At 45.7% G+C, this 10668-nt stretch overlaps 1 protein-coding gene across 1 annotated transcript in view; it reads right to left on the bottom strand.

Annotated features, from left to right (window-relative positions):
- LOC9660280 overlaps positions 1–922 on the bottom strand; it is a 1627-nt gene extending 705 nt beyond the window's left edge. The window contains exons 1-4 of the mRNA XM_024674447.1: positions 817–922; positions 709–769; positions 532–655; positions 3–468 (exon numbers count right to left, since the gene is read on the bottom strand). Of these exons, the coding sequence (XP_024530215.1) occupies positions 3–468; positions 532–655; positions 709–769; positions 817–902 (737 nt within the window). The 5' untranslated portion in view covers positions 903–922. The remainder of the gene's footprint in view (positions 1–2; positions 469–531; positions 656–708; positions 770–816) is intronic.
- Between the last annotated feature and the right edge of the window lie 9746 nt (positions 923–10668).

Below are 10668 nucleotides of genomic sequence, written 5' to 3'. Positions count from 1 at the left end.
ACCCGAGAAACCGCTCGTTTCTCGAAGCGGTGATGTGGGTGGAGATCTCCTCCATCTGCTGTTCTGACCTGAATTGCTTCCACTTGGCGGCTTCTGGAGTTTGTAGACCAAAGGCTTCCCAAGGCCCAACGTAGAGCAAAAACTTCACGGAGACTTCCCAGTGCTCCACGACCGTAGATGGCTGCGGATGCTTGAGACGAAAGAGAAAATCAAACTCTCCAACGGTGTTCACGGAGATCCTTTTCCTGTGAAGCCTACGCAACAGTTTTCTTGCTCGTCTCCTCTCGTACTTGTCACCACCGCTCTCAGTTTGCTCGCCATCAACCCCTTCAAGTCGTGTGGATACCATTTCTTCATCCTTGTCAACTGTGACGGGCTCCAAAACTTGCTGGGAGTAGAATATGGAGTCGATTCCCTCCAACGGAGCGAAACGAAGCACGAACTCGACACACTTTGCAAAGTGATCACCTGGAAAGAAAGAAAAAGAAACAGAGAACGCTCGTCATGGTTTACCGTCGACTTTGAGCGTACCAAGTCTCGTGTTGCTGCTGGATTTTCTCGATAGAAACCAGTCTCTTGCATGGCCAGGATCAAGCTCCTCTATCCACCCGGCAGCGCAATCTCCAATCAATCCGCTGATCGAGGCAATAGGGAGCTAAAACCATTGGAAAATCAGTACCATTTCTTTAAAAGCACCAGAAAGCAAACCTCGTCGGAATCCAGCAGCAGTGGCGGGCTAGCAATCACAAATCCTACGTCCCGTTTCAGACTAATCAACCCACTGAATCTCGAGGATTGGAAACAAAATGCGCATACCTTTCCGGCAAGAGCTTCAGAAATTCCCAAGAAGAATGCGCCTCCGCCATAGCTCCCGGCCACAAAACCCTTGCGCCAGAGCCCATTGCCGCTTCACAAGAATATTCGAGAGGATAAATGCCAAAGAAAAATGTGACCGTAGGCTAATGTCCTGCGTGGGGAATAGTTGTGGTGCCTATACTTTAGCAGTAGTAGTTAGGAAGCTATAAAGTTAATAATGTGGCAAGGCTTCTTATTTTTAACTTCATTATATGCTATTATGTGATACTTATTAAATAGAGTTGGTTATTGCTCTTAAGTACTTTGGATCACCGCATATTGTCATTAACAATTAAGCACTTGCTTATGAGTATTCACTAGGATGCCTTGATTGCCCGCCATACAATAATTATCATGACCATTGTTAGGATTATGTTTGGTGGTGCATGAACATGTGTTGAATCATAAGAGATTAAACTGTTATTCTAAATCTCAATTCCTTTAAGCAAGCAGTTGCAAATTCATTTGATTCTTCACAAGCAGCTATGATATTATATGTAACAGTGACTTCAATAAATTGTAGTGATGATTTTTTGTAAAAATACTCTAATACTGTTTAATATCTCTAACTGTTAAAGAGACAGCTAAAGTGTGCTAATCAATATGTAATCTATATGAAGCTTAATGCATATTATTTTAGGCAAAGAATAAATATCAGTTAAATATGCTTATTACTACATACAGTGTGGTGTTGAGAATTGCATGTATAAACTTGAAGATGTTTTAGGGATCAAACAAACTCTAGAAGTGTGTATTTTCAAAATCTTACTCAACTTCACATTGTGATATTTATCAATGGACTAAAGATATTACTATTGGCCAAAGAGGATGTTTATGATCTAGTGAAGAGCTGGATAGTTTTATTGAAAATTTTATGTTTACAAAGAATAAAATTTAGAAGGGAGCAATTCAAAGGCAATAATTCAGAGACTAACTATATCTATATCTATCTATCTATATATATATATATATATATTCCTTTGGGAACTATCTTACCTGGATCTTTTTAGCCTTTCATAAATGGGTAATAGTATATAGTTGTTGTAGTATACCATAAATTATTGGTCATGATATCATGGTTAGAAGGATAGTGTGTCACCAACCTTGTTAGCTACAACAATGTTTTTACAACAAAGACACATTTTGGTATACCAAAAATAATACTCTGAGATTTGATTGTTTATTATTGTTTAGAGTTTGTAAATAGAGAAGCTTGATCATGGTCATATAAGAGATTTATCGCTATCTAGAAATTCCAGTAGCAACATTCGACTAACTTGGTAATATTTTGAAAGTGAAATAAAATATATGATAACTAGATAAACTTGAAAACTTTTGTGTAGGCTTTAGAGTAAAAAAGTCTCTATCAATACTGTTGGAGAGTGACATTTTAAGCATTATAGCCATCTCCTGCCATATAGAAGTTTCTGTAAAGTTGTGCCCTTAAAATTGACTTACAAACTCTTAAAGTAAAGTAATATAATAAATATCAAATTATACAGTAATGTAAAAATAATATGTAATCACTATTTATATCTAGAGAGCAAATGAAAGTGTGTACCTAAGTTATTCCAGAAAAAGAAAAACCAAGAGCTTTTAAAAAAGAGGTGTCTCTCCAACAAATTGTGCTTGTATTGTGATAGATGATCATGGCTCTCAAAGCAATAAGGCTATTGTGAAAAAGGCATTTGAGTATATAAAAGTATATATATACTTTTAAATACTTTTAAAAAAAGTATATAAAAGAGAAAGAATAAACAGAATAACATAATTTTGGAATTTTTTATGTTCATAAACATAATTAGGTCCTTTACAAGTGTCCTAATCTCAAAACATCTAGTCACCTTCACAATCAAACTAATTAACCCATCAAATCAAAGATTTAAATGACATATGTATATTTGCACCCAAGAAGAATGTGCCTTTGTCATAACTTCCAACCTAGTAATAAATTCCAAAAGAAATAAACTTTAAAAAAATAGGCTATACATGTTTGGGGGTTGACCTTAAAACTGTACTACCCTTCTCACAATTGAACCCTAATGATTATATGCAATTTGTGTGGTTAAATTTAAATGATTAGATTAAGTCATTTAATGAGTTAGTTTTAAAATAATTGTAACACACAAAACCCTAAGTCCCAAAATGGAGCCAAAGTTGTGCCACGTGGTAGTGGCTGAAGTGGAAGTCCATCCATAGTATGACATTCTAATCCAGGATCTACAAAATCTTAGTGACCCTACATTGTGGCATAGCTAAGGTTCTTGGAGGTGAGTGAATCTTCATTTTCAGCACTTTGACAAGATATGACAAGACTTGGGAGTGTCCAATAAACTGCTAGTGACTTGAAAGGAAGTCCCTAGCCTAAATTTCATCCATTTTAGTGAGATCTAACTCATCTTAGCTAGGGTTTCACTATGGTGCTTGCAAAGCACAATTTAGGGTTGCTAATGTGCTAGAGAGCACTTGGTTTTGTGGAAAACCATGCTTGGTGTTGGTTTTAAATTGATTTTGTAGGATTTGGAGGGGTTGAGTTTGGAGCTATTGGTAGGGATTACTACCATGATTAGAGCCACTAGCATATGAAGGTAAGTAAGTGTTACATGTTAAGAGATCCACACATTTTTTCTCTCAACACTAATTTGAGAGGTTTGTAGTACTTCTTTAGTCTTTATAGCAAAGCTAAGACTTTTTTAAAGATGAGCCAATGCACTTATCTCACGTGGGAAGCAAGGTAACATGCTCTAGCCTTGAGCTAGAGCACATTCACACCTTGCTTAGACCTATGAATTAGAGTTATATCACGATCAGGTGGCACATTGGAGGTGGAGCGCACTATGGCAAAGTTTATGTGCTATGGAGTATAGCATGTGGCTTCAAGTCTTGTGGTAGAGTTATCTTGGAGGCAAATTGCCAAAAAATAATGCCATGACTTTATTATAAGCAACCAAAGAGAATAACTTGGGTTAAGTTTCTTTGGGTTTAAATAGTATTGAGTTAGATGACATCTCAAAAAGTCTAAATTTAAGAGCATACATTTGTACTTGTAGTTTCACTAGCAACATTTTGTGAAAATGTGTTCTTGATAATGTTGTTTAGTCCCTATTAGACATAAGAAATGTACATTTATGTTTCATCAAAACAAAAGTTTAATGAGTATAACATGTTTGTGTGAGACACAAAATCCCTAGGCCCCAAAGTGGAGCCAGAAGGGCGCCACATGGTAGTGGCCGAAGCGAGAGCCAAACGAGCGTAACACGTTTGGACCAAAAGCTCCGACTTGAAAAGTCAAGAGCGGGAGTGGAACTCCCAACGAAGTGCTCGAGGAACGAGCACGAAGCAAGCAAAAGGCGAGGCTCCAAAAAGGGACCCAAAAGGACCAACACATGACACGTGGGAGTCCGAGATGGAGTCCGAGATGGACCCGAGTTGGAGTCTGAAGTGGAGTCCGAGATGGACCCGAGTTGGAGTCCGAAGTGGAGTCCGAGATGGACCCGAGTTGGAGTCCGAAGTGGAGTCCGAGATGGACCCGAGTTGGAGTCCGAAGTGGAGTCCGAGATGGACCCGAGATGGAGTCCGAGAAGGAGTCCGAAGTGGAGTCCGAGGTGGACCCGAGATGGACCCGAGTTGGAATCCGAAGTGGAGTCCGAGATGGACCCGAGATGGAGTCCGAGATGGAGTCCGAGATGGAGTCCGAGGTGGACCCGAGATGGACCCGAAATGGAGTCCGAGATGGAGTCCGAGATGGACCCGAGATGGAGTCCGAGATGGACCCGAGATGGACCCGAGATGGAGTCCGAGATGGAGTCCGAGATGGAGTCCGAGATGGAGTCCGAAGTCGAGACCGAGACCGGGACCGAGACCAAGACCGAGACCGAGACCGAGATCGGGACCGAGACTGAGACCGAGGCCGAGGCCGAGACTGAGCCCGAGCCCGAGCCCGAGTCCGAGTCCGAGTCCGAGTCCGAGTCCGAGTCCGAGTCCGAGTCCGAGTCCGAGTCCGAGTCCGAGTCCGGAGCCTGAGAGGGTGAAAGCCCAAAGCGTTCGTCTCCCAGACCCTGGGGGGTTTGGTGAGCTCCAAAAGTATAGTAGGGGGAGGACTGCAGTGGAGCCAGTTTGGCCAGGAAAGGCCAGTTTGGCCCAGGAAGGCCGGACCCAGTGTTGGGTGATGAGCTGCCCACTGGGAAGTCCAAGACTAGAGTGAACACAGACCGACAAGCGGGGTAGCTTGGTGAAGTGTTCAAGAGCCGGCTCTAGTTCCCCCGGGAGATCGACTGGCCGATGCTCCCAGTCCAAGTGTGGGTGGCACTACCTACTTGGATACCTGTCGTGGCTCAACGGAACCCGCTCTAAGCCCATGGCTAGAGCACCCAAGGACAGAAGGCGAGGAGAGTACCCAGGTGGCTCGCGTAAGGCCACGGTGTTCCGAAATGTTGTCCCAAAGGCCCAGACTGTGGAAAGGAAGAGGAGCAGTCCTCTGGGGTAGTGACCAAGGACACAGTCGTGTGGTGAGGAAGTCCCAGAGGGCCGTGGGACTTAGTGGTCGGGCCTGTGGGTCTCAATCCAGTGGCAGTGTTGGCAAACACGGCCAGGGGCAGAAAGGGACTTAGTGGGGACTGACAGAGGGATATTGGGGAAGGCTATTCCCCTTGTCGGTGGGCATCCTAAGGATGCTAAGGAGTGGATCTGAGATGACCACTCACGGATGGTTTGCCTAGTCTTGGAGAGCCAAGACGGTGATGCAAGTGGTATTGGACTACCAGTGCGGCAAAGGTGATTGGGCATGGCCTTAGCGTAACGGGCTGCTATGTCGGTGGTACCTTTGAGTGTCGGTCATGGGATCGGACACGTGGAGCACTTGGACCAAGTGCAAATGTTGAGTGGCATGGATGCCATTCTCGGGGCTAGCAAGTCCCAAGTCCTGGATTGGACTTATGGAGGTTGTGAATGAGACTCCTCCAAGTGGTCAGAGGTGTGGTTAAGTGACTAAAGTAGAATGGAAAATTTAGTCGCTTACAATTTGGTATCGGAGCTGTTCCTTAGTCCGACTTTTATTGGTGCTCAAGTATATCACCACTGGTGTTGGCAACGGAAGGTCCGAGAAGTGGGCCTATCCTTGAGGAGTAGCAGGTCGGGAAGATATGGCTCTCCATTACAGTTCATGTGTGAACTTGTAGACAAGGTGGTGGATAGAAAAGGGCCAATAATGGAACGACTTTGGGATCTTGGGAACAGTATATGGTTTTCCTCAAAGAGTTGAGGATGTGATCCAGATAAGCGTTTGACTTAGCAAGCTGGCTAATGTAGTTGTGGTAAACAACTACAGTTGGGATCATGGGAAAGATCAAGACTCCAAAGCAATAAAGGAGTCACAAGATTTTCCTCATATAGTTGAGGTTGGTGCTCATGAATGTGAGACCAGAAGTAATGACCGTGGGAGGTCAAATACGGAAGAGGACTCAAGTCCTTGAAAAGGTAGCCGGGGCTACCTCTAATAAATGCTGGAACAACCCAAGGAGTTGGGGGTGTATTAAGTGGATGAGTTGGTGTTCTCATCACATGTACAAGTAGTCCTAAGGGGCAAAGGTTGCCCCCAGAGAAGAAAATCAAGTGTCGGAGTAACACTTGTGAAAATAGTCCTTTTGAGTAGGACAGGAATGCAAGAAGTGTATTCTAGTGAGCAAGTGCCTCACAAGTAGGACCTTACGGGTCTGTGGATTAACCAAGTCCAAAACTGCTGGATGACTCAAGTAGAGTCAACGGATGGTCCTAAAAGGACTGATGGAAGCATTTGGACTGAGGTGTGTTGTACCCCACAAAGGATGGGGGGGGATCATAGGATCCAAGGATGAGAACAGAGGGTATCTCATCGATGGCAAAATGTGCCATACTAAAGTTATGGGAAAGGTGTTCCCAGAAGAAAACAACTTTGACATAAAGTTGTGTGTGACCTCTATGGTGCAGTGCTAACGGATGGTTGGCATGAGAAAGAGCGGTGTTGGTCTTGGCAAAGACTTAGACACGAAGAGGAAATGTCATAGAGGTAGGCTCGTGGAGCCGATGGTGTGGAGACACCAAATGTGCCAAGGTGTGATACCTTGAGGCTATGTTGGTGGGTTCATGAGAACCCCTTGCCAAAGGAATCCCAATGGAAATGGGAATAGCATAGCCTAAGCTGCAGAGCATGCAGTTGGAGTGTGGTGACCCAGATAATGATGGAGGTGTGAAAGCACCAAGCAATGAGTTGTAGGACTTGACAACTATGAGGCAACTAAGCAAGAGGTGCAAAATAACTGGTTAAACGGGTAGAAGGTAGCTACCCAAGACTTCTTGATAGCATAGGGAAGTTGGATATACCCTTACGGGGGATAAGTTGCTTGTGTTGCGATATAGTAAGTCAATGTCATAAAAGGAAATACTCATTGTCAAGAAAGCCATCATTGGGACACCCGAACACTCTAGAACACCAGAAGGTGGTGTTTGATGTCGCAAGGGCAATGGATAAAGCCCAAGGGACTAAGTCCCTAGCGAATGATGGATAGAAGGTGCTATCCAAATGTCCAAGGTTGCGGAGACAGGAGAGGACTGTCTACCCGAGTTGGACAAAGCCAAAAATGGAATTTTGGCAAGGCTAGTGATGGGCATGTAAAGGCCCATAAGCAACAATGTAATCCCAGTATGTGGGATTATAAGGTAAGCATACCCGGATTGAGGAACCACTCCCTAGGCTATTGGGTAGGTTCATCCCTAAGAATACTTGCTAAAGCATGATAGAAAGTGCAAAGCTATCCTCCTGGTCTGGAGGAGAATGACCAAAGGAAAGGTGTGAAGCCAAAAAGCAAGAAGTAAGGGGATAGAACCGAACCGTAGGAATCAAAGGGCATAACCAAGGTTGGTTATGCCAGCTGGGAGTGGAGAATCAAGTGGGGGCTTGAGGGTGTTGCCGCTAGCAACCGTGATGCCATGGAGAGTCTAAAATATGAAATTGTCTATGTTAGACTATGTGGCATTTGGAAGGCTTGCAAAAAGGGAGGCCTTAGCAAGCTGAGGGACAGAGTTCCTTCAAGGTTCCCAAAGACGATTCGAGGTAGCTTAGTACCTAGAAAGGCCAAGTGTAAATGGTTCGTGGAACGCGCGAAATCAGAGTGGCGCAGCAGAAGCGTGGTCTTGAAGCTTGCCATGAGGCAAGGCCATCAAGGTTAGGGAAGTAGTTCCCGAGTGTTCAAGGAGAGGGCTTTGAACGAAAGTCGATGGTCAAGGACTTTCACGCTTATGCAGGAACCATGTTACGGTGGTCGGAGGACTTGCCAAGCGAGATTGGCACGTCGGGGGAACAAATACCCTAGTTGAAGGTGATAACTTCAAAAAGGGTGGGCCATGGGGCCGAGCATGGAGGAGTCCATGCATGATCACAGACATGTCAAGTGAGAGGACTTGGCAGTGTGGAGGAACTAGGTTCCTAAGCTGTGATTTGTAGCGCGCTTTAAAAATAAGTTGGTGCACCGGCGTGGGGAGTCACGCCAGGCATCTTGTGTGATGCCGTCCGTAGATGCATATACGGAGGTTGGGTTCGAGTCCCGACCCTCTAGTGCTTGGGTTCGAGTCCCAAATCACTAGGGCGTGGTGATGGTTTGGAATATGAGGACACTCATATTTCGGTGGTCATGGACTCTCAGTGGGGAGACTGGTTTGGGCACACCGCCAAGCGAGGGATGCCTTGGAGTCGTGATGCACGGTTAGATTACTTAGAGTGAAAGCTCGGCATATCTAACTTGAACGCTTTGGTGCAAGTGGCACCAAGGTCGTGGTGAGTGAGATGGGGACACCTAATCTCAGTTGCTATGAACCCTTGGCCGTAAGGGCTAGCTTGGGTGCACCGCCGAGTGTGGGGGATGCCCCCGGGGTTATAGTCAACAACTTGGAGGTCTAGAAGACCAAGTACCTCTTGGCAACTCTGTTAAGGTGCCAAGGTGAGATCACTAGGTGATCTTATGGCCAGATAAGGACAAGGTCCTTGGTTGGCTAAGGAATGAAGTTCCTGGTTCAAAATGTTGAAATTGAACTGTTAAAGGTGGTGTGGCTTGGTCGTGATGACCAAGTGGGAAGAGCACCTAAGGGAAATAAACTATGTCCGTGCGATGGCATAGTGAGTCCGAGGAAAGTAGTCTCTAAAGAGACCCATGAGAGGGTCACAAAGTTGGGCTGAGGATAGAGCCCACAACAGAAGATGCTAAAAGAGACTTACTAGGGGTGAACACCCTAGTCTTGGCAAAGCAGAGCCTTTGCTATGGAATCAAAAGAACACCTCAAGGAGGGAGGTAGAGATTCGATGTTGCTTGGTGCAACAATCAACGGATAGGAGCAAAAGATGAGTGGCCAAGATAGGGCCGTGGAATCCCTTGGAAGGAATCCAAGTGACAAAGTTAGGCGAGGAACACTAATGTGTTGGACGCTAACAAGTTGTGGGAAAGGAAGTGTGTTTCCAAGGAGGAATTCCGAAATGCTCCGATTTGGCGAAAGTGGAAGCTCCAAGGAAGGGAGCGGTAAGGTAGCCAAATGATAGGGCCATGGACAGCCCTAGCACAAAGTATGATAAATGGAACTTAGTGCCCAAGGTGGCACAAAATAGAAGAGAGGATGATGGTGCCCTCAAGTAATGAACTTCCTAGGATGGGAAGTGGAGTTGCACGATCTGTGCAATGCAAGGTGTTGGAGACACCTAGGAAGTTGACTTCCAAAAGTCAAAAGAGTGAAAGTTCCAAGGTGCAAACGTTCAATAAATGGAAATTGAGACTACTCGAGAAGGAGTAGTGGGATTGACTTAGAGAAGGGTCTCTAAGAGGTTTAGCGAGAACTAAACCAATAAAAGGAGAGAACCACTATATGTGGTCCAATCAGTCTCTAAGTTGGAGAGACTACCCTCCATGGAGGATAGGCAAGGCATGGTGAGCCTTTGGTGTCAAACCATCGAGGAATATGCAAAAGGCATGGTGAGCCTTCAATGTCCAGCCATTGACGAATATGGAGAAGGCATGGTGAGCCTTCAATGTCAACCCATTGACAAATATTGGCTACGCGCCAAGGATGGAAATGGTAACACATGCGGGTGCTACTTTATAAAATGGTTCACCGTTCGATGAGGACATCGAACTTCGTCTATGGGTGGTGGAGTTGTGAGACACAAAATCCCTAGGCCCCAAAGTGGAGCCAGAAGGGCACCACATGGTAGTGGCCGAAGCGAGAGCCAAACGAGCGTAACACGTTTGGACCAAAAGCTCCGACTTGAAAAGTCAAGAGCGGGAGTGGAACTCCCAACGAAGTGCTCGAGGAACGAGCACGAAGCAAGCAAAAGGCGAGGCTCCAAAAAGGGACCCAAAAGGACCAACACATGACACGTGGGAGTCCGAGATGGAGTCCGAGATGGACCCGAGTTGGAGTCTGAAGTGGAGTCCGAGATGGACCCGAGTTGGAGTCCGAAGTGGAGTCCGAGATGGACCCGAGTTGGAGTCCGAAGTGGAGTCCGAGATGGACCCGAGTTGGAGTCCGAAGTGGAGTCCGAGATGGACCCGAGATGGAGTCCGAGAAGGAGTCCGAAGTGGAGTCCGAGGTGGACCCGAGATGGACCCGAGTTGGAATCCGAAGTGGAGTCCGAGATGGACCCGAGATGGAGTCCGAGATGGAGTCCGAGATGGAGTCCGAGGTGGACCCGAGATGGACCCGAAATGGAGTCCGAGATGGAGTCCGAGATGGACCCGAGATGGAGTCCGAGATGGACCCGAGATGGACCCGAGATGGAGTCCGAGATGGAGTCCG

This window comes from Selaginella moellendorffii, unplaced genomic scaffold (genome assembly GCF_000143415.4).
Source record: "Selaginella moellendorffii unplaced genomic scaffold, v1.0 SELMOscaffold_12, whole genome shotgun sequence".
NCBI lineage: Eukaryota > Viridiplantae > Streptophyta > Lycopodiopsida > Selaginellales > Selaginellaceae > Selaginella > Selaginella moellendorffii.
Note: the sequence above shows the minus strand (reverse complement) of the source record. Positions and strands in the feature narration are given on the sequence as shown.